Raw genomic sequence first — 26,108 nt, 5'->3', positions numbered from 1 at the left:
TATATAGCTGTCCCCTTTGTTGTCCCCTAGCCGTCCCCAAAATTGGCAAAATAAATCACCCTCCCGAAAACGCGAACCCCTGTCCCCGTCCCGGAAACTCGGGGTAACATAGTTTATTTGGAATTTGACCATCAAAGCATTATCTATTGATATCACTTCCCTTAGGAGTAATTTTAGAGCCTTCTTAACCCTTTCCCCTTTAATTTCAATTGATTCTAGTTCAGTTCATTTGACAAAAACATCATAGAATTGCCATATCTGATGATGAAGTTCCAGGCCATAGCAAAGAAGTGAAAAAAACGATCCAAACATAAGGCCCCTTGGACTACCAATAAATCACATCAACAAACTGGGTCACGTTCGTTGCATTAAGGAACCTTGGAGTCAATTGTTTGAACTTTTTGCAATCTTAGCATACAATCGCACTTTGATCAAGAGAGAGTAAGGGGGCCGTTGGTAACTTTATTATGTGTTCGACGTAGTCATAAAAAACACGTCAACAAGTCTTAGGGTCCTCCAATGGGTCTCCTTGTGATAGGAGATGTGGATTGACCTTTTATTTCACTTAAAACAAAGTCATTTTTTTATTTTTTTGTGTTTTTTATTGGTGTTGGGCGGCAAAGTCCAAGGCTCAGGACTCGGCCGAGTCTGACAGACTCAGTGAGTCTATGCAAACCCGGCCAGACTCGGTCGAGTCCGAGTTTAGGGTCCTCTGGCCTCGAAAGAGGTGACCCGCCTCGAGACTCGTTGAGTTTGGGCCAAACTCTGCGAGTCCTGAAACTATGGTCGACTCCAATCTTGCTCTTGGACGAGATTGTTTTGCATTGGAACTATTGCCTTTGAGTTATTTGCAGCTATAGGATTAAAACTATTTAAGGGCCTGACATTACTCCATTGGTTTTGCCCTTGAAAAGGTGGCCTATTCTACTGGTAATTCTAATTTTGTGCTTGATAAGGCCTACTATGCTGAGCCTATTGCCTCTTAAGTGTCACCAACTCATTGCCAAAGTTTTGCAACAGAGCCTTGACCTTGTGGAGCTCATTTGAGGATGAAGTGGATGTGGATGGATGGCTTGTGGGTGCCATGGGGATAGGAGTCAAGGTGGGTTGTTGAGTAGAAGCTTCTGGGAATAGAGGCATTGGCGGCCTTGGAGCTATCTTCCTAGCCTGTATCAAACAATTTTTTGCCTTTATGGCTATGTCATATGCATCTGGTAGAGAAATTTCGCCCATCGATTATATCATGACAGCTACATCACTATTGAGAGCTCTTAGATAATAGAAGAAGGCATGATTGGGAGATGGCTTCACTAGAGTAGGGATTTTATCCCATGTCTTTTGGAATCTGAAATTGAAGTCTCCCATGAATTCATGAGGCTCCCTCTTGATTGTAGTTAGTTACTCAACTAGGGATAGGTGATCACTTTTGTTTTCAAAATGATCACAAAATTTTTCCCCTAATTCCTCCCAATTATGAATGGAGTTAGGTGGTAACCATCTATACCACTGCAAAGCTTTTCCTTTCAAGAAAGTGGCCAAGAGCCTAACAACAACATCATCCTTGGTGACATTATGGATAGAGCAGATGTTTGCAATGTCTTGAATGTTCTCTATAGGAGTAGTAGTTGTTTCACCATTGAAATAGGGTATACTCTTTAATACAGCCACTAGTATATCATTTCTTTGGGTTAAAATGAGAGGACATCCCCCATTGAAAGTAACAAAAACTTGATTTCTAGCCATTTAAAACAATGGTCTATTGATATGGGTGGTGGGAGCCCTAGACTATAATGGTCTTGTAAATGGAGGGGTAGAATGAGAGTTGGGTGATGGAGTGCTTACAACCTTGACACCCCGGATTGGTGACGATGAAGGTGTACCTCTCCGTCTTCTAGAACTTGAAAATGAGAGTTCTCAAAATTGGAAATTGCCTCTAGAAGATGCCCATGTATGAATTTTGAGCATGAAATTAGCAACGGGTCATGAACAAGAGACTGGATCTGTGAGCAGAGTCGCCAAGAGCTTGAATGATGATTGCCTCCAAATTTTGATATACTAAGAACGACACTGAATCCTTAGCATGTAAGTTGAAAGTCTGTCCCACCGGGCGTGCCAGAAACTTTTGTCACAAAAGTTTGCACCCTTGCTGAACTATGAACTCAGCAACCTTGTGAAACATGGAAACAACCCTGAAGTGTGGGACCTTGTGCAAGGGGGTTGAATCTCTAGAGAAGGTTAGCTTCCTTCTCAATCCAAGTGCAAGTGTTGAACCAACTCAATACTCCAAATTCTACTCCTAAACCTATCTTAACAGTTTACAGAGGAAAAGGAGAGAAAGAAATGCTAAAATGAAAGGAGGTGATGCACCAAGATAAGAGATGTTTCTCTCCCCACCCAAAAATGACACAAAGAGTCAATCGAAATACCCAAGAGATGCACAAACTTTAATTGCATGAATGATCCCAAACGCATGTATGGAGGTTAGAATTTGCTAAATGTCAAAAGGGCGAAGGTTTCTCACAAGTCACACCCAAAAACAAGTTAACATAGCATATACATGAGAGAAAGCCACAAAACATACACTTACAATGAAGGTAAGAAAACATACTCAACATGCATAAGTTGAAGAAAGGCAAGAATGATAATTTCAATTCATTCAGAGGCCAATGGCCAAACTTACAGTTGCAGAAATGCAAAAAAAATATACAATCTTTAAAAGAAGTGAGAGCATAGAGTAGCTCAAGCTAGCTAGGAGAGAACCCTTTACAATGAGGCCTAACAGCCTATATATAGCAAACTGACCATAGAGGAGAGACCAATGGTCAAGGAGAGGAAGCCTTGACCCTGGTGTGCATAGAGGAAAGTCAATTAGGGGTGGCAGGGAGATGCACAAACCTGACATGATCAGCATGCAAGCAACGTGGCCATGCCCTGACAAGGCAATCCCAAGAAGAAAAGTACTTCTAGAAGGTGGATTGTCTGACATTCCAAAGTCAGGGTAGGCAGACCTGACATGAAGGCCATCAAGTAACCATAAATAAGCATGGCCTTGGACTTCACTTGATGGCAATCCTGCAAAAAACATTAAATGCGCCCGTGTAGCTCCACGAATGAAAGTAGACAAGTTGCAAGAGTTGGTGGAGCATTCAAAGCCTTGAGTGTTGATCACGCCATCTGGAAGTGTAGATGTCACTGGAGGTCAAACGTTCGGCCCTGCTACAAGGGTAGAGGAAACGGGAACCCCAGAATTCCAAGATTTCGGATTCAAGGAAGGAAAAAGGCTTGAGAACAGGAACCTTGGAATTTCAAGATTTCGGGTTCAAGGAAGGAAAAAGGCTTGAGAACTAGGAATTTCGGGATTTCGAGATTCCAGGTTCAAGGAAGGGAAAAGGCTTGAGAACTGAGAATTTCGAAATCCCAGAATTTCGAGTTCAAGGAAGGAAAAAAGCTTGAGAACTGGGAATTTCGGGATTCCGAGTTCAAGGAAGGAAAAAGGCTTGACAACTGGGAATTTCGAGATTCCGGGATTTAGGGTTCAAGGAAGGAAAAGACTTGAGAACTTCTGCCCCCTAACAAAGGCAACACTTAACATTTCATGATTCCATTGGTTTTGTCCCTAATCAACTATGTCATGTCCCCTCCTTGATCATTATATATATATGTATCCTAAATGAACCAATTATTATTATTAATTAATATAATAATTACCAACAAATGATTATTTAACGTTTATTTATTTAATATATATTATAAACATAATTTATATATTTGTTCACTATGAAGATAATCATCATGGCATCTCAATTCTACTTGAAAATATACTGACAGAAGATTAAAGCCAATCGACCATAAAACATCAACATAAGAATAGTCGACACTAGCATCTGATCTGTCATGGTTTAGTATCATGTTAAGTATCGACCAGAACTAGAGGAAACCGATAATCACGTATCTCTGATGACGTCAAGCATTATACAATACAAATCGGAAATCAATTAAGGCATATACAGTGGAGGGAAGCAAAGATATCGATGAAATCTAGGAGGCATTGATTGATCTAAATAAACAGCAATTATAAATTGTGAGCAGTGCTGATAATGGATAGAGATTCTTTTATCAAGGGCGTTGTAATATATGATTACAAGTAGACCAACTAAGGCATCCTAACAAGTATCGATTAATAATTTAGATTAAACGATATTCCTTGATCAACAAAAACATTAGCTATGAAGAAGTTCGATTGGGAAGAGAGGTGTCTCATTGAACTCCAAAGAATGCCATCCTTTCGGGTGAGAGGTATATGAGCAGGTTCAAACACATTCAATCAGGGAGGATTTAAAAAGGACTCCGACTAGGTAAGCCACGTAAAACTCTATACCAATAGAATAATAATGGCAACAAAGTATGAGGAGATTAAAATATAGTATCAGCAATAAAGATAATAGGCAGACTAGTATTTTCTGAACATATACAAGTATCATCAGATCATTAATTTGTCAATGAACTATAGAAAATTAATGATATAAATCTGAGGCCTCAGTATGTACTAATAATAAGGAAAAAGCCACGGGAATTCATCTTTGAAGGTTAATGCATTTTGGGATAAGTATGTTTAATATATGAAGCCCCATAATGCCTTTATGCAGAATTTGAATAATAATACTAACATAGAAATATGTATTATGGTAATACATAATTTCATGACAGTGGCAGACCAGATCTGACATGCGTCAGTTGTGTCTGCCATTACCAGCTACTAAATATATTAATAACCAATATTTTTAACCAGTGATAGTATTAATAATTTATAGAATAGGTAATTAGCAAGTACATAAATTATTGGTAATATTATTTAATTCATTTATTTATTTATGTATATATATATATACCAATCAGAATAAGGAATAATATAAGGGTTATAAATATGGATATTGTTATGATAATAGATATTACTATAATGATTATAATTAATATAATATCTTTTAGAAATTGCTCTGCAGTAACACATAATAATTCATATAATTTAAATATGTAAACAACTTATAAATGAATCAGAATAAGATTAATTATCTAGTATGGTAAATTAGCAAGTATTTGATAGACTAAAGAAAGAATATCACAGATTTGTTTCATGTTAAGATAGACTTGACTCTTAATCAAGCTAGTTTAAGTCATAAGTACTTTGAAATAGATCAATTATGATTAAAATCGACCAAATCCTAGTAGGGGACATTACAAACTGGGGCAGCGCTGGTCCATGGAGCATATCTCTGATCGGTTCTCACAAATGGACCAAGGATGTCATAAATTGACAACAATTTCTTCCAAAGAGAAGTTGTTTCTTGGTCCAGTATCCATTTTCAGATAGCAAACATTTTCCTCTTTGGCTGGGAAATTTGGCCTACTAATAGTTCTCTTTGCAAAATATAGCATAAATCCTTTTGCCTTTTCTATACTAATCTATATTGATTCTAGCATTGTCGCATTCTTCAAGGACCTCTGGTTTAGTAGAAGGTGGTTTTAGGAGGAGGCGATGGCCTTCTTTGCAGGGATGTAATGGATTCTGAGCAGAACCTTGGAGATGTTTTGGGTCTGGATTTGGTAATATGCGAGCATAAAATGTTTTTATCTGATCAAAGGAATCTTGCATTGATCACAGAAATATCATTTGGTGGGTTACAGCCTGATGTTAGAGGGCTACACCATTTATGTTATGATAGAGACAGGTTGGTATGAGAGATAATCATACAGGGTAGATGTCTTCAGATGTATATATAGGTGGGATTTGTGTTTCATCTATTGTTAATTACTCAAGTGCAAAAACAATGTTTGATATACAACGGGTACCCCCTTCGCCTTCCCCCTCCTCCTCTCTCTGTATGTTGAAGTGAATGATTATGGAAAGCTAATGGAATAGATTGTTTTTTTCGTCTTAGCATTACCCCAGAGAAGTGAAGCAGATATTGGGTAAACAAGGAAACCTGTTCTGACATCTTATGTATGAATAATTTATGGTAATTAGTTCCATTCCCTGACTCCTTGTCCCAAATCTGAAAAGGTTGGCCTGAAGATAAATTAGACTCTTTAGGGATTATATTTCTGGTTTTTTTTTTTGAAATTACAGAAAGCTCGCATATATACACAGAATAGCTTTCATTATGAATCTACTGTTCAAGTTTAAGCTCGTCTGCTAGATTATGAGAGTCTTATAATTTGGAGTAGGAAATGTGTTTTTTAATTCCAATTGTTCCTAGAGTAGGCCTGTTAAATACACTTTTAGAGAGAATTTTAGATAATTTTCCCCCCTCTTTCTAATTTTTTTCTCATTTTCCTCTGTTTTATCCTTGCTATTCTAGATTTAGTTGATTTGTATGTACAAATGCTTAATCACAATTTTTCCATTTTACAATACATTAAGTCATCAATTTGCTGATTTGAAACTATTGACGTTCTTGAGAACTTTCATCATTTGAGTCTTTTGAATTTACCAAAGCTCCTGTGTATACTAACTTCTGTTAGGAACATATTCTTTCAAATTTGAGCATGTTTCTGCTTATTCATTTTAGATTATGATAGAATACCTTTCAACTGAGTCTGTTAGATTTACGTTATAGAGAAAAGTGAAGATCGTTTTAATTTTCAATATTTCATATATAGTTTTGAATACAAAATAGTATCTAATTTGGTTCCTCGTACAAGGTTTTTGATATGGATAACCACATACTCGCAAGAGATAATCTTGAAGGTGGTGCTAGTTGGGCACTAGAGCTCTGTGGTCGAACTATGGGGTGTCCTATTATTGTGGAGGAATCAACTCAACATCGACAAATGATTATAAAGGTTAGATGAAAATAATTTACAATATCTCAATCTTCTTGATTCATTTCACTTTTTAATTAAATAATGTTCTTTTTTGCAGATGGTTTGTGAGGAACAGGGACTCTTTCTTGAAATAGCAGATATCATTCGGAGCTTAGGGCTTACTATTTTGAAAGGCAGCATGGAAGTTCGTAATGAGAAGATCTGGTCACACTTTATTGTTGAGGTAGAATCATCACTGTTGAAAGATTATTATTGAATCATGCTTGGAATCAGTATTCATAATTGCGATCTGATGTTTGTCTGTAATCTTCTTGACTTTGCTTTTCAGACTGCCTTATATTTCGATGCAAACATTATTAGATTCTGCATTGACTAAAAAATATTTAAAAATTTACCACCATTATATCAGATAAATTCTCCTTGAATTGTTTGCTTATTGGAAGACAGCCCTTTTCTTTCGAATTGCCAAACTTTAGGCATATACACTTGGTAGAATCAATAATGAACACAGATGGAGAACTTCTCAAATTTTCCTGGTTTAATTTCTGGGTAAAGATTATTGACTGTCAATTCTCACCAAATTGGAGAGTTCCCCTTTCACTTGAATGAAAGTCAGCCACTTTTTACTTGCCAATAGCAGATATTTGGTATCAATATTTTGCATGTTGAGTAAGATTAATATTTTGATTTTTAAATTCATTAACAAGGTTGAAAAGAACATTGTGCACTGTGTTTCATTATGATATTGAAACTTGGGCTACCTGTTTATCACAATGAATCTCTTGTGTAACATTTTCCTTGCTTGAATTGGAACAACAGCAAATGCTTCTATCTGGCACATAGATCCTTATAAGTCCGTGATTTTGGCATCCCATTTCCATTGAGGCCATTGATTTCAATATTTGGTCTCTCTATGTGATATGCCCATAGTTTAGGAGTTTGATCTTTCTTCATATGTGCCCTTTTTGGGGGAATCCATTATTCCCTTAATTGGAATCAAGCGCTTTTGCAGTGACACATCATCTGTTGGTGAGTAAATAATGCCTTCTGAAATCTTTTAGAAAGGTTTTGTAGGCCTCGAATATGTGCTTGACACGATCTCTACTTGGACAACAAGTCTAACTATTAACCTGTAAAGAACTGTTTTATGTAACCTGCTTTCCATACATCGGAGAAAGGTACCTCTATGAGTATTTTGTGAATAAACTGAGGAATAGTATGAAACAAATGTGTGGGGTAGCATAATTTCTAGTATCTTGTTCTTTTATATTTGAAAAGAGCATCACTTGGATGCACCTTTTGTTAATGCATGATAGCTTTGGTAAGATAAATGATTGAATGAGAGATAAAATGAAGTCTCTCATTCAATCATTTATCATATCGAAACTATGATAAAACCTTCAAGCAATTAATTCCTCTTTAATAGCCATTCTACATTTGCATATAAACAACCTATTGATAATCATACTATATATTTTGGTTATGTTCATCGATCTATTAAATCTTGTATTTAGATATATATCGATTAACATAAATAATATTAAATAAATGATTAATGAAAACACCGATTAAATATCGAGTTGCATATAATATATCAGGCTGCATATATTATCGGGTTGCATATGATATATTGGGTGGCAATATAACATCACCGATAGTTATCGGTGTGTTAAGGCTAACACACCGATAGCTATCGGCTGTTAGCATTAAGCCAACACCGATAGACAGCGGTTGTAATACCACTCCCACCGATTGGCATTAACATGGAACATACATTTGTTTAGTATAAACAAAGAGCCATGATCAAGTAATGTCTTGATCGGTCATGACCGATCGAGGCATTGCTTGACCGTGCCTCATTTGTTACATACTTATATTGAGTGGCATTCGTGAGATAGGACATAGAAAAATATTAAATGCTCCTCTCACTTGCCACAAACAAGAAGATAGTCAGATATATACATTAAGGAAATATTAAAATTAGTCAATAGAATATAACTTGCATATTGAATGTAAATTGAACATCATTTACATGGTATCAGAGCTATAGTTAAATCGAACCTGAGGCTGTTCAATTTTACGTAAAATTCAAATCAAGTATATATTCAACATCACAATCCTATCAATGGCCAACGCTATCAGATTTGAAGACAGACTTGCAGGAGGAGACGACTTCTCTACATGGAAATTCAGAATTCAAATGATTCTAAAAGATAACAAAGTTGAATCATTTGTAAAGAATGAAACTAAAGAACCTGAGACCGAACCTGATCAAGCAATTTGGAGAGAAGGAAATGATAAGGCTATCAAAATAATAGTTGATGGGGTAAGGAACAATATTATGCCCATTATAAAGAAACACGAAACAACCTTCAACATGTTCAAAGCACTTGAAGGCGCTTTTGAGATATCCAATGCCAGTAGAACCTTGGCTCTAAAAAGAGAGATAAATCATATAACCATGATAAAAAGAGAATCAGTCAATGCCGATATCTACCTTAAGGGATGAACTAGAAACTCTTGGATATGAGATCCAAAGCAAAGAATTAACCCTCATTGCTTTAGATGGGTTGCCTAGTATCTGGGAAACGTTCGTCCAAGGCATCAGTGCAAGGGATAACTTTCCAAAATTCGATAGGGTAAAGGTTGACTCTCTCCAAGAGGAATCAAGGCAAAATAAGAAAGGAATCAAACAAAAGAATATAGATGAAGACCTTCAAGTTCTAACTACGAACTCCGACAGAAAGGGCAAGAAGAAGCAATTCAAGAAGAGAAAAGGTCATCACAGCAAGAACTCTTTCAAGAAGGACCTCTCTCAAATTCAGAGTTACAGATGTGACAAATTTGGGCACTATGTTGCCAAATGTCCAAAAAGAGCTAAATAAGCCACATTTACCAAAACAGGAAAATCAAAAAGGGAAGAGAACTCCGAGAAGTATGTACTCTATTCAGCACTCACAAATCACGCATCAAACAAAGTGAACTCTTGGGTGATCGACAGTGGCTCATCCAGACACATCACAGGATTTAGAGAAGTACTAGACTCCATGAAAGTGGAGAATGATGAAGAGGTAACCATCGGAGATGACTCCACACACCCTATCAAAGGAGTTGGAAACTGCACCATCAAACTAAAGTCGGGTGTATCATTACAACTTAGAGGAGTGCTATATGTTCCAGGTATTACGAGGAATCTTGTCTCAATATCAGCACTGGAGGACAATGGATACAGAGTGACCTTCATGGACAACAAAGTGTTGGCTTGGCCAAAGAACTCATCTATCAAGAAAGCTAATACAATTGGTCAAAGACAAGGCTACTTATATGAGCTATGCACAGAGCCTTACTTAGCCCTAATTCATGAAACTACAAATGCCAATGAAATATGGCATAGAAGATTTGGCCACCTAAATTTTAGAGCTTTATCATCAATGGGAGACCTTGTCACGGATCTACCTAAGCTAAAGCAATATCATTCAAGGGCATGCACAAGATGTGCCCTAAGTAAAAATACTAAGGGTGCTTTTCAGAATAGTACTAGGAAAACAAGTAAAATTTTAGAGTTAGTTCATTCTGATGTATGTGGACCTATGTCTGTAAATTCATTGGGGGGATTTCTGTATTATGTAATATTTGTTGATGACTACTCTAGGAAAACCTGGATCTACTTTCTGAAATGTAAAGAATCAAAAGAGATCCTTAATAGGTTTAAAGAATTCAAATCACTAACAGAGAACTACTCAGGAAACAAAATTAAAACCCTAAGAACTGATAATGGGGGGGAATACACATCAAAATTGTTTAAAGAGTTTTGTAAAAATTCAGGGATTAAGAGGGAGTTAACAATACCTTACAACCCTCAACAAAATGGGATAGCAGAAAGGAAAAATAGGACAATCGTTGAAGCTGCCAAAGCTATGATTCTTGATTAGAATCTAAATATCAATCTTTGGGCAGAAGCAACTAGCAGTGCAGTATATATTCAAACAGATGTCCTCACTCTCATCTTGAAGACAAGACTCCTGAGGAAGTCTTTACTAAATCAAAACCAGATATAAGCCACCTTAGGATTTTTGGATGCCCTGTCTATATTCATGTACCTAAGGAGAAAAGATTAAAATTAGAGCCCTCTGGAAAAAGGGGAATCTTTGTAGGATACAATGAAACCTCCAAAGCCTACAGGATATACATACCTGGTCAAAAGAATATTGAACTAAGTAGGGATGTGATATTTGAAGAAAACCTAGCCTTCAAAAGAGCCCAAAGCTCTCTAGATCCTGAAGTCTATATTCCCAACCCTAGCTTAGATAGAGATCCTACTCCTGAGCTTCAGAGGGAGAATCCTGAGGAAACTATGAGTGAAACTCTAAGTCCACCTAGAGAAAACCTCAAGAAAAGACCACTATAGGCCACCAAAACTGTAGAAGAAGCTCAGAAGTTTGCTGCTCCCTTAGGAACCTTCAGAGAAAGCAAAAGGCCTAATAAATTTACTAGCTATGTTGCCCTTATGAATGACCTCTCTAACGTTGAACCAAACAATGTATTAGATGCACTTGAACATCAACTATGGAAGGATGCCATGTCTGAAGAGTATCAATACATTATGAAAAATGATGTTTGGGAGATTGTTCCTAGGCCAACCAAGAAATCTGTGGTTTCATCTAAATGGTTATTCAAAATCAAACATGCTGCAGACGGCAGCATTGAGAAACACAAGGCCAGATTTGTAGCCAGAGGCTTCTCACAAAGGGAGGGAATAGACTATGAAGAAACCTTTGCACCTGTTGCCAGGTATACATCAGTAAGAGCTGTATTAGCCATTGCAGCAGCAAAAGGATGGAAGGTACACCAAATGGATGTTAAGACATCATTTCTAAATGGTGAGATCTCAGAAGAAGTCTACCTAGAGCAACCTAAAGGGTTTGAAATTTATGATGCAGAGTCTCATGTGTGCAGACTCAAGAAAGCTCTCTATGGGCTTAAACAGGCTCCGAAGGCCTGGTAAGAAAAAATTGACACCTATCTCTCAGGACTAGGCTTCTCTAAAAATGATGCAGATCCTAACCTCTACTACAAAAGAAATAAAGGTGATATGCTAATGTTGATTTTATATGTTGATGACTTATTAATCACAAGAAATGATCATCTTATAGATCAATGCAAGAATGATCTATCCAAAGAATTTGATATGAAGGACTTAGGACTCCTTCATTACTTCCTAGGATTGGAAGTATGGCAGAATTCTGACAACATTATACTAAACCAAGGAAAGTACACCTTGGATATTTTGAAGAGATTCAGAATGCTAAATTGTAGAGCCATGACCTCTCCTATGGAAACCAACTTACATAAACTTAAAGAAGCAGCAGCAGAGTCACAACCCACTGATCCTACTCAATACAGACAGATGATTGGGTCCCTGATGTACCTGGTAAATACAAGACCAGATATCTATTATGCAGTTAATGCTCTAAGTCAGTTTATGTGTGAACCGAAGGAGATACACCTAGTTGCAGTGAAACACATTATGAGGTACCTACAAGGTACTCTAAACCTTGGTCTCAAATACGAGAAGGTTAATATAGACCTACATGGATTTACAGATTCAAATTTGGCTGGAAGTGTAACAGACAGGAAAAGCACTTCAGGGTGTTGCTTCAGTCTAAGTTCAGCTATGATATCTTGGATCAGCAGGAAGCAGTCTTCTGTAGCTCAAAGTTCCACCGAGGCAGAATACATTGCAGCTTCTATGGCTGCCTGAGAGGCAGTATGGCTTAGGAAGTTGCATGTGGGGTTATTTGGAGAACCTATGAAACCCACTGTTATACACTGTGACAACCAGAGCTGCATAAAACTCTCAGTAAACCCAGTATTTCATGACAGATCCAAGCATATTGAGATTCCATACCACTGTGCGAGATATGGTAGAAAGGAATGCAATCCAACTGGAATATGTTTGTACAGGAGATCAAACTGTAGACATTCTGACCAAACCCCTTTCTAGAGTAAAGGTTGATCACTTCAGAAAAGGCTTAGGTATGATAGAAAGGTAATTTGCTTTGTAATCTATCTTTGCATACCTATAAGATGTTTAATGTGTAAACCTCTTTGTCATGTTAGGACAATTTTTTGGATTCTATCCCTGGGTTCACATCTAAGAGGTGACGATCTCTCAAGATAGTGAACACTTGTATGGGGACATTATAAGGTGACGATCTTGTAATGTACAAACCAGTTATCACGTTGGATCTCTGGTGTGTCATGGATGTGCCATGATTGTGTTGTGATAAAACATTTGTATAAAGTGTTAGTGCACATATCACAACTTGGATAAGGTGAGAAATTAATCCTTCTCATATGATTATCCTTAAGTATTGCGTGTGTAGGCAATACTGATATCACATGCTTAGGTGATATTCTGTAAATCACAAGATTGATGTGATGTACTTTAGTATCACGTGTTTAGGTGATACTTCATACCATATGACTAGGTGGTATGATTTCCCATGAATGTCTAAAATGATTACTCTCAATTGAATTGTGATGCTTGAATATATTGTCTACATTCATCTTACCTAGCTAAGAGGGAGTGTTAACGCATGATAGCTTCGGTAAGATAAATGATTGAATGAGAGATAAAATGAAGTCTCTCATTCAATCATTTATCATATCGAAAACTATGATAAAACCTTCAAGCAATTAATTCCTCTTTAATAGCCATTCTACATTTGCATATAAACAACCTATTGATAATCATACTATATATTTTGGTTATGTTCATCGATCTATTAAATCTTGTATTTAGATATATATCGATTAACATAAATAATATTAAATAAATGATTAATGAAAACACTGATTAAATATTGAGTTGCATATAATATATGGGGCTGCATATATTATCGGGTTGCATATGATATATCGGGTGGCAATATAACATCACTGATAGTTATCGGTGTGTTAGTCTCCACCGATAGTCATCGGTTGTTAAGGCTAACACACCGATAGCTATCGGCTGTTAGCATTAAGCCAACACCGATAGACAGCGGTTGTAATACCACTCCCACCGATTGGCATTAACATGGAACATACATTTGTTTAGTATAAACAAATGAGGCACGGTCAAGCAATGCCTTGATCGGTCTACACCGATAGTCATCGGTTGTTAAGGCTAACACACCGATAGCTATCGGCTGTTAGCATTAAGCCAACACCGATAGACAGCGGTTGTAATACCACTCCCACCGATTGGCATTAACATGGAACATACATTTGTTTAGTATAAACAAAGAGCCACGATCAAGTAATGTCTTGATCGGTCATGACCGATCAAGGCATTGCTTGACCGTGCCTCATTTGTTACATACTTATATTGAGTGGCATTCGTGAGATAGGACATAGAAAAATATTAAATGCTCCTCTCACCTGCCGATCAAGGCATTGCTTGACCGTGCCTCATTTGTTACATACTTATATTGAGTGGCATTCGTGAGATAGGACATAGAAAAATATTAAATGCTCCTCTCACCTGCCACAAACAAGAAGATAGTCAAATATTAAAATTAGTCAATAGAATATAACTTGCATATTGAATGTAAATTGAACATCATTTACACCTTTTATGGTGTGAGATCACAGAACAATATCTAGTCATAGAAGTTGGTCAAATTATGCAGTAGAACCCCTATTCAGACCCTAGGAATGTCTGACCTATCACATGACATGTTTTCTAAACTAGTTAAAGCTTAATGTCTGCTGATTGACATGTAGTATTAGCATTAAATCACATAGCTGTTGTGTTTGTAAGTGGTTGTCTATATAGCTAAATAATAGTTTGGCAGTGTGCACATGACTAAACTCAATTTAGTCACTCTTTGAATTCCATATCAGCAACTTTTAGCATTATATACATTTCAAGTAAGAGAAATCTAGATTTAATTTTAGGAATATGTATCGGCCATTTTCTCTTGATGTTTATCTTGTCTATTGCTTGTGTGAGTGCAGGCAAATCAAGATGTTCACAGGGTGGAGGTTTTGTGGTCACTTGTGCAATTATTGCACCTAACTCCAAGAACAGATCAATAACTTGTATTCAGCCTGTTTCACCCAGGTCTCAGGGCATTGAAAATAATTTTCAATCGTACAATATGCTCTAGCAATTTCTGCAACGCTCCTCATTTGACGTATTTGACACATGGAGATATCTCCAATATTCTCCTTCAACCATGGCTGGGAGGTTGCAGACATAACTAGCTATGTGTTTTAAATAAAATCATGGCTGATCTAGTTTCTGTTTTTGCAAATGTGAATAAGTTTATTAATGACTTATTGATGAACTGGTCTGCCTCTTGTGAATATCACTGTAATGCAAGTTGTTTCTAGAAGTTCCAGGATTTGTATTTTCTGCAGGATTGAAACCAAGTTAACCTTGCGATTAGTGTTTTCATTTTCTTTCCGTATGGAAGAATGAGATTAAGTCATTGTGAAATTCAATTCACAACTCTGACTAAAGGTATTGTGGAGGCCTCTTAGTATTTAACGTGTTTCTTATCTGCTGGGAAAATTTCTATTGAACACTTCCCCACTTGTAATATATTTTGGTTATTATATTCTGAATATCTAGGGAAAACTTTTCCATTTTGCTTTCTAGTTGAACATCTGAGCATTTCATAGTATTATGAGAGGGTTACAAATTTGTTTAGGTGCTAGTCTAACAGTTAAGAAAATCATAAGATTCTTTGTAGAAGTTACATGGATTCTGTTTTCTGGTTGAATGAAAAATGGTACTTCTATCTGAAAGAATGCACTCTTGATTGAATTTCTTTTCTTAATTCAGTTTACCTCAGCATGCTTGTGGTTGTTATTAAATTGCCATTCGGCTATGAATGAAATAAGAAGCGAAGTCAGGTGTTCATAGAATTTTTTGTCTTCATCAGTACCCATTAATAAACAGGATATCATCTGAATGACTAAAACAGTCATTGTACTGTCCCCCTATATTAATTGGTGTCTACTCTAAGCTCCATCATACTAGGCCAATGTGTCACATTATAATAGTGAATTAAGTGAAGTACCTTCAATAAATATTTTGCTTATGGTACACGTAGTGTGAAAACTGAAACCATTTGTCTGTGCATTTTTCATAACTGATCCTATGTTCAATTACTTCTATGTTTGTTAATGAGGAACATAATATCAGTTATTTTTTCTTTGCTATTGAAAAGGCTATTATATTTAATATTATAAAAGGAAAATAGTTGCATGTGATCATCATACTGAAGTGTCTGAAATAAGAGCCTGAAGCAGTGTCTGATAAAGCAGCATAAGACCTGAGAGAACTTAAAAGGAGTAGAAAATATTTATAGGTAGAATGGTTGGGAAATTTTTCTACTTCAATAAATCAGGAATATGTATATTACATGCAACGTCCAAGGAAAATCACATGTTTTAGTAGAAAACACATGTATATTCTGGCAACTACAGTAACTATGAAAGCATGGTGAACGGCCCTTTTTTTAACCTTTGAGAAAACTAAATTAATTGGCAAAAAGACAACCTAAATAATAAATGGGAGAATTTCAATATGATAACACTGTATTTAAAGAATGTAGGTAAAGTATGTCGAAAGATATCATATTTGTTTAGTAGTATAATTTAATTATTTGGAATAAATTGTTATGTTTTTTGAGCAATTCAATTAAAATAATGATAAAATTAAGAGATGGTAAAATTAAAATAATATTAGTATAACATAAGGAAAACTCGTCAATTTAGTTATTTGGGTTGGTTTATTTTTATTTTTTTGATAAAAGTGGATTTACCACTAAATTATATTAAAATTTTAATTTTTACATGGTGTCTAGTTCAACGACAAGCACTGGAGGGAAAGAACCAGTAAGGAAACCCTCCAGTATTGCTCCAAAAAACCTAAGGCCTACCTACCTATTACAAAGAGGCTTCCCGGCCCCAAACCCCCCCCCCCAAAAAAAAATTACATAGCAATACCATTAGATACAAAAGAAGCTGCCATAAATGGCATATAAGAAGATATCATATGCATAATCATCCTTTCAGCTCACTGTGAAGAACACCGCAACAATGGAATAGAAGACCAATTACCAATTACAACTTTAAAACTGCAAAAAATTGAAACATCCTCGCACCACCCCTGGTTACTTGGAACGAATCTCCAGTCCATTTATTAGCATAAAATTCAAGAAAATAAATGAAACTACTGTAAGTGTAAGTGAGCATGCCATAATGAAAACTATAACTAGACGGAGAATAACCCAAATAAGGAGAGCAAGATGTTGAAACCTTGAAGAAATCAACAAGAGGCTAAGTTAAAAGAGTAACTATAAGAAGACCCATGCAATCAAAAGAAAAACAAGAAACTATTGCATATACTGTAACACCTGCACTTTACATGATCCAAAACTCAACCACCACCTTCCAAGCCTCATGAAAATCATCTGAATGAAGCAGATTACAATCCCACCCAAATTCCTCATCTTAGAATGCATGAGAAATGACAACCTCCGGAAGGAAAGAATCAACAAGAGGATGAAATGCCAAGATCGGAGATATGACAAACTCATATATATCTCAAACTAAATGAGAGATGGCATCATAACAAATATAGCTTGAAGAGATGCTTGAGATCTCACATAAGTCGAGATAGACAACTTGCACAAACATAATTACCAAACCAATGATCCCAAGCTACGATTAGCAGCCGAGATAAAGAGCACACACATTTATAATCAACAAAACAAAGCTCCCAAGATATGAACCACAATAATGATTGCAACAGTACTGAATGGAGAAGAAAATAGATCATGCATGATAAGCAATCAATTTCCAATATGCAACCACAAAAACCCAATCCAAATGAAAAAAGAATGAGGACAGAGGAATCATGAAAGAGACAAACTGCATAGATAAATTCCATCATAGGAAGATCATAGAAGGCACCACCCTTCGTAGAGAAAACACTTGGAATGTATGGCATCAACAAAAATGTTACCACAAAATAAACAAGTGGACAACGCCCTTCCTAATGTAACACATACAAGTATATCCACTACAAAAAGGGTGCATGACAAAAGTATCAAACCATCAACTGTCATGATTACAAAGCATTATGTCGACCAAACAAAGCTAATATAAAATGTTTATGCAAGAGGAGGGAATATTCGTAGGGGAGACCTCCAAGTACTCCAAGCACTCGATTGTTCCCTTGTTAGCAAGAAAATCAGCAATACAATTAATTTCCCTATAAAAATGAGAGATAGTAAAGGATCCAAAAAACTTTAATTGAGCAAGAATTCGATCTAAAAGGTATTGTAATTGTCAGGGGGCACATTTATTATTGGAGACCGAATGAAAAGCCACCATAGAATCACCTTCGATTACAATATCCTTAATGTTCAGAGAAATAGCTAAATCCAGACCAAATGAAGAAGCATGGAATTCTGCAAAATTGTTAGAACCAATACCAATATATTTACAAGCAGCCTTGACAATTTTTGAATTATGATAAAAAATGACAGCTTCTGTCCCATATTTGCTCGGATTGCCTTTAGCAACCCCATCAAAATTTAATTTAAAAGAGAATTGCGGAGGAGGGGACCATTTAGCAAGCCTATGTTTGACAACAAAAGATAAACCTAATGATACAGCCCCGTGGGAGTGAATGACTCGAAGAGCCTCCCAATTCCATGTCACCCAATTATCCCAGTGAGAAAAGGAACGCAAAAGATTCAAATTTTTATAAATAAAGGAGAGCACCACTTCAAAGATGGAAGATTCAATCCTGCCTATCACATCCACCGAGGAAGCAAATTTTTGTTTGAAAATCCTATAATTCCTCTCAAACCAGATATTCCAAATAACAATAGACCGAGAAACAATCAGGAATAGAATGAAGTTAAATACATTTGGGTTGGTTTATTATTATATTATGATATTGTTATTAATATTCAATCATTATTAAGATAAGATTATATTATTATGTTTTAATATATTCTTATTTTTATATTTCCATTAAACTCTCTACAAAAGTTAAAAAACTTCTAGTATCAAATTATTATTATTAACATATATCATATTTGTTCATCATCTTACTTAAAAAATTATTATATTAATTAATATTATTTTATATACTTTTTATTTTATGGTTGCGAAAAATGTGGATTTTATGTAGGACACTTTCATTCTTTCATAAATAATAATATTATATCTTATCTACTATTATACTACTATTTTATAGATTATCTATATTGATAGGGGAGTGGGAGTTGAGAGGTGAAAGTGAAAATAAAATAATATAAAATTTAAAAAAAATAATAAGTTAATTTTTTTATGATTATATTTTTTTAGAGCAAAGTATATATTTTTTATTAATATATTTCTATGAAGACTACATTATATTTTTATTTTATATTCATTCTTATCTTTAAAAAAGTGGATTTTATGGGACATTCAATCCCTCATAATTAATAATATTATTTCTAATCTATTATTATACTACTATTTTATAGATTAACTATATCTATCAATGGTGGAGATTTGATTGCATGATGGAGATAGACAAAATTGATTGGTCAATTAAACTGTGAGTGGGAGTTCAAAGGTGGAAGTGAAGATGAAATAATATAAAATTAGAAAATAATAATAAATTGATTTTTTATTTCCATGCAATTAAGTGTCACGAACATGTCAAATTCAATGCTTCTATCTTTTTTTACGAGCATTTTTGCATCCATATGTGAATATATATACCTTAGGCATAAAAATATTTTAATAATCAAATATAGTGGTTTATGTTATACTTGGAAAACTCGCACATGGCAACACAAAATTTTGACTTTGACTTATGGGACTCAAAAATAAATAAAAAATTAATGCATGTGAAGTAAAAATAATGAATTTAGGGAACATGAGTCTCTATTGTGATTGTTAGTTTGTTGTGATTCAAAGATTATTTGTCGTATGAACTTCAAACACTTAAAATCAAAACATTATAAAATTACAAAAATTAATTCTATAACTTATGTAATAATTAGCTAAGTACATTAAACATATTCTTCCACCTCTTGGTACTAGTACTATCTAATTTTGTACTAGAAGGAATGTTTGAATCATTATGAGGAGTGAATGATTCATCAAGTATGTATTGCTCTAATGCCTCCACCATTGGTGTACTCTCTCCAATTCAATGAATATCTCTCTCAGCGAACATTATAGCCACTTCATTGACAATTCAATTAGCATATTGATAGATGGCATCATAAGAAAGATCACCTTTTGATTTGAAGGCAAATGTTGTATCGGATGAAGACAAGGTCATTGGCACCCCTAGGTTAACTTATCTATCTTATTGTTATGAATGCTCTTAAATAGGGTTCACTTGCACTCACACTTGGAAGTGTTATAGGGCTATGAAAAAATACAATAGCTAGCCTCAAAAGATTTGTTACTACAGCATCATATTTATCCCACCATAAATCTGCAAATAAAACATTTAAAAAATACAAGTATTAAATAAAATTAAAATTAAGAGTACATTTATCAAACAAGTGTATGGTTGAAGCTTAAAACTATATTTTTATGTTGTTGTTGGATTTCCCTCGAAATTCATGGAAGTGATGAAAAAAGACTCCCCTCCACACCCTTGTAGACCTCCAACTCACTTATAATTCTCTTTGAGTCTTTTGTTTGGTGTCATCCTTTCTAAGCATATAGTAAGGCTCACCAAGACCTTGTTAGTTTTGGGTTTAGGCAATATACTATAGCATATATTGGTTTCATATTTTTTATTGTTACCATTGAATAATGCAAAATGGTCTCCTTGGCCTTATCCATAGTCTCAAAGATAGCCTATTGACATGTTATATCTATTGACCAAATGCAAAACCTTAACAAAATGCTCTAGATCATCTAAAAAAGATTAAATTAATAGAATTTTTTAATTTTTTTTAAAAAAGTTAATAAAAAACAAACACAAAATTCCCTATAAAAATTTATGCTTGTAAATGTTACTTATCTTGAGTACAACCTTTCCATTATTGGAGAACACCTTATCAAAAACTATTGTGGCCTCCCATTTTCTTTTTTGGGATCATGAAGAGCTCATCTTCACATTGTTTACAAACTATTACCCAAGACAAGGTATTGACCCTAAAATGCTTGGCAAAGTGATGAAGTTCATGGAAAATTGTCACCTTTGATTGCATAAGCTTCTTGTCTTTCATGTACTCTCTCATTAAACTAAGGACCCAAATGTTATTATAGATAAATAAGGTGATTTGTTGAGTATTTTCAAACACACCTTTAATCAATTTGATCTCTCCAATGCTCTCGATCACTAAATCAAGGCAATGGATAACACAAACTAAAAAATGGTGGGGTGTTTCACTTAAACAGTCTCTCCACTACATATGTTATTGCATTGTCCATAATAATTTGGACCATAGCTCAAAAAAAATTGACTCTCCAAAACTCGGTACACCCGACTCTAACTTAGGTTCAATGACTGAACTAAACTAAACAACTTAAAAATACTTAAATTCCTTACAAAAATATGCAAAAAAAAATAGTTACACAATGTATCAAGCGAGTTTGAATACAAAGAGTACAATATTGCATTAACACTCATATATAACAATCGATAAATTTGATGTGTATTATGATGATTGAAAAAAATCATAAAAAATTGCATATCCATGCAAATTACAACAATTTACAATTCTCTTTTGTATATACATCTTGGTGATAGTGTGGATTATACTCTTCAAAGTTGACTATGGTTGTACCCTTGTAAGAAAAGGTTGTATATCCACCCTTGAGCTAGAAGGTAATGACTCTGCTAACTTCAACATCATGATCTTCCCTAATGCCATCCAATCCAACATCCATGTCTTTTGTTGCACCCTCCTCTACTTCCCTCACAAAACTGACAATCTTGTCTTTTGTAAATGATGGGGTCCTCATGCTATTTATTGTAGTCACTACATGGGTCAATTTTATCCAAGTCAATTGACTTCTGAGTAGTTATGTCCACCTTTTGGGGGCAAAGGTATAGTTTCACAGAGTTTCCTCATGAGGGGATGTGGGGATAGGTTCTTGGGAGGCGACCAAGGGCCTAAGTTTGGGGACAATGCGGAGGACGATGATGGGACGACACTAAAATACATATAGTAATTAAAAAAGTTTTTAAAATATATACAAGTATGAGAATTACAAATAAAAATTTTGTGAGCTAATTAAAACTTATAAACTACTAAACTTTGAAGTGAACATTAACAATTTAACATTGAACAATGAAAATGTTGAATTTAAAATTTATATTATATTCAATATTTCTTGATGATTATTATAATGAGTACAATGATGATTACAAATATTAAAAATAACAAAATAGAGTGAAGTGAGGCCTCTAATTATCCCCAAAATCCTCATCACTAAAACTAGTGAACCCCAGCATTGTCTGTGTAGTATGCTCGTCAACTTATGTTGGCTCTGCTTATTCTACATCCCACTACGATGCTAGAATTCCTTGTACAAAAGTATTTTGCGATCAATGAGACACAAGGCCCTATGTACAACCACAAGGCTCTCTATGCTCCTAGAGGTAAGTTTGTTCTCGTTAAGAGAGTGGGTGAAGCTATACGTAAACCAATTCCTCTTAGCAACAGATGAACTAGAAACTTGAGATATAAAATTAATGGCTAGAGAGGTAGTCAAAGAATTCGGTCCATTCATATTCCATCACAAAATTGGGTCCTCCTATGCCATAGTCGCCCTATCCATCTTAGCCTCAAAATAACCCCTACGAGGGAATTTTTTCCACTCAATATGAATGAGATTGACCTCATGAAGCCTAACTTCACCTTAAAATCCTATATGGGTGTAACTCTGCCAAAAAATTACACATACCACTTGGGGTTCAATGGATAGGTATCCATATGCAAGAGAGTGTTGAGCTTTGCTCATCTCTAATGAGTAACTGGTTGAATGTGGTCATTGTATAATTATGATGTTAGGTTCTTGTCTTGCATAGCAACATTCATTTTTTCTACCATAGAATCAATGCACTCATATACCTCTCCAAGGCTAGGTGCATTGGCATCCCCATATCTAATCACCAGGAAGATTGGAGTAGTGATGGAGGCAATATATTTTGCAACACCTCAAAAAACATCATTCTTTACTATATCCTTCACCCTCTTTCCCTACATTGTCGCCACTAATTCCATTTTGTTGTCATAACCATTAGTTGCAATATCTTTTACAACTCAAGCATTCTCCCTAAGAGAATGAAATAGAATGCATATTTAGTCTCAACAAGTTTCAAGAATTCCTTCTTAGGGAAGGTCTTGAAGAATGCATGTGAAATACGGTGGTTGCAGATAAACATCTACACATCTCTAGCATCATTGGCCATTGTTTTGATGAATTGAATCTTCCCATGTCCTTGAGTGCATTATTCATGGCATGCACACAAGGGATCCACCAAATATGTCTATAAACCCCAATTAACTTATTTGCAACTTTGTGCACATGGACCAAATTTGTTAGCACTTGGACCACATTTTTTGGCACAACCTCCTTTATAGCATCTTTGAGAATTTGAAAGTAAAAATTGACATCCTTATGATGCCCTAAAAAATAAACTATTTAAGAAAATAAGGTTTTTGAATATATAACCATGATATTAATGAGATGATGATGCCTAATGTCCATCCACCCATCCATGACTATACAAAATCCATTTATAACCTAGCTTTACTTCATTTTATCTATTAACATATTTATCTTGAAATAGTTCTTGTCCAAGATTATGGTCCTCAAATTTTGTCTCCCCTAGTGACACATATGATTGTTCTACCCTTGCTATCTTCACCATCACCTCCTTATAATAAGGAGATTGAACCAAATAAAATAGAATGCTATTAGAAAAAAAAATTCCAATGGTGTCAATTGCCTCATCATTAAATAATTTTGCTAGTGGGTTAGGAGCATTACATATCATCTTGTGTTTCCCTCTAGCCTCTACTAACCTTGAAGTGAAAAAATGAAATATGTGCAACTGGCCTCTACAAAGTACAAGAAGTAGAACCTTGTCTTTGATGACTCCTCAACCTTTAAGACAAAGAAGTAGATGTAGGTGCATTCTCTTCACCACATGGACCACTCCATAATTTACATATCTCAACCCTATAGTTCAGATTTTTTTGTCAATCTTTCACATACTTCTACACCTTTTCCTCAAATAAGGAGGTTGACAACTTAGCTTTAGTAATGTTGCCTTGAAATTCAAGCTTACAAAAATGGTACTTCCATAATCCAGTTCCTCCAAACGCCCTAGGCTTGATTTGCAATTTTGTTGCAATTTGTCTTAGAGGAGATTTAGGACCAAAGGGACCCTTGGAAAATTTTGCCAATACTTCAAAAGAGCAATTCATAGTTGCACTAGCAATACAATTAATGGTATGGGTTCCATCGTCACCCTTCTCTGCTTCCTCATTTTCAACATGATCAAGTGCATAATTATATTAGGTCTAAGCATCATCTTCAACTTCTTGAGGCTCAAGTGCAAGCTTATCCTCACTTATGCCATGATAACTCATACTGATACTACAATAAATGATATAAAATTTATACTTTATAATTTTAAAATTAAAATTTAAACTATTGATAATGCAAAGGATTGAGACAAAGATTTTGTTTTTGTTTTTCCTCCTCCAAGTCGAGTGAAAGCATAGAAGTAGATGATACACATTAAAAAAATTGTCAACCAAAGATTTCGCTTTTGTTTTTCTTACTTCAGGTCACATGAAGCGCAAAAGCAAATCATAAATTAAAGTTGTAATCCTAGTTTGGCAAAAAAAAAATGATAATATAAACTAATAAAAGTATATTTATAAACTTATAAAAAAAATATGACAGCTTGTTGTTTATAATTAAAAAAAGTGCAAAATTGAAAAATTTTAAGCTGAACTAATACTATTGAATTTAAAATTTAAAATTAAATTTTGCATCTTAATATATGATTTTTTTTCAATGTTGATGACAATATGCAGCCGTGTCGTGGATTTCATCAACATGAATGATTATATACAACCATGTCTATGGATTCTAACAACATAATGACACTATACAACCATGTATATGGATTCAATCAACATACATCATGAAACTCATTAAAAAAAATTAAAAATTGGTCATATAGTCCTATCTCTTGATTAAAAAATGCTTGCTACTCAGTGTCAATCTTCTTTTTTTCTCTTCTTCTTGCCACTCCTTAACCCTCTTGCACTTGCAGCTCTCACTCACGCACACACTATCAACTTCTTGTTGATTAATTTTTGTGAACTTTGAAATGGGATAAGAGGGTGTTTTATTAACGATCTTCTAAATGGGTTCAAATTTTGCTTTGTCCCACTTGTAGCAGTTTTGGATAGTTTCTTTGATCTTATTCATGGCCTTATTCATGGCCTTATAAATGTTCCTAAGTAGCCCATGAAGCCTAATCACCTCTTTGGAAAACAAGTATGCAAAATTTGGTGCTTTATACTCAAAAGATATGGCATAAAAGTGCATGTACTTGGTCAGTCTATCCAATACAACATAAGTGTAATCCTTAACCTACACCTTGAGTAACCCTGCAATGAAATCTCTCAATATATTCTCCCACTTCTTATCAAGGACAAACAAGGATTGCAATAAACTTATTAGGATACCATGCTCAAATTTATTCCATTGGCAAACTAAACACTCCAAAATATGTTTGAGGACATCATCCTTAAATCCTTTCCAAGAAAATCTCTTTCTAACCTTCCCATAAGTTTTGAAGTAGTCCCAATGACTTTCTAGAGATGTATCATAAACAACTCTAAGAATATTTTTCTTCATTTTTTATATGGACACCAAATTGATTTTATCCTATAATAGATCATGTCATCAATTACCCTGTATCAATCATCTCATCCATAATTTCACATGCAAAAATGTTCTTAGAGTATTCAAATAGAAGATGGGATGTCCAATTAGCTAAAATCTTACATAGAGCACACAAAGTGGGTTTCCTAGATAAAGCATCTACTACCTCATTTTTCTTTCCTTTAATATATTCAAATATCAAAACCACAAAATTACTTCATCCAGGAAACCCACTTTGTGTGCTCTATTTGGTGGTTTTGATATTTGGTGGTGATATTGTTTGAATTTGTCCAAGATGTGCATGATTGTGAGCATCTCCTTATCATAAGCATAATAATGCA

At 35.0% G+C, this 26,108-nt stretch overlaps 1 protein-coding gene across 1 annotated transcript in view; it reads left to right on the top strand.

The window, feature by feature from the left end:
* LOC131038424 (uncharacterized) overlaps nt 1–15,462 on the top strand; it is a 151,050-nt gene extending 135,588 nt beyond the window's left edge. The window contains exons 10-12 of the mRNA XM_059210200.1: nt 6,700–6,840; nt 6,920–7,045; nt 14,827–15,462. Coding sequence (XP_059066183.1) covers nt 6,700–6,840; nt 6,920–7,045; nt 14,827–14,907 — 348 coding nt within the window. The 3' untranslated portion in view covers nt 14,908–15,462. The remainder of the gene's footprint in view (nt 1–6,699; nt 6,841–6,919; nt 7,046–14,826) is intronic.
* Nucleotides 15,463–26,108: the final 10,646 nt, after the last annotated feature.

The sequence above is a fragment of the Cryptomeria japonica genome, chromosome 8 (genome assembly GCF_030272615.1).
Source record: "Cryptomeria japonica chromosome 8, Sugi_1.0, whole genome shotgun sequence".
NCBI classification, from domain to species: Eukaryota; Viridiplantae; Streptophyta; class Pinopsida; order Cupressales; family Cupressaceae; genus Cryptomeria; species Cryptomeria japonica.
This window is presented reverse-complemented; position numbering and strand designations above follow the sequence as displayed.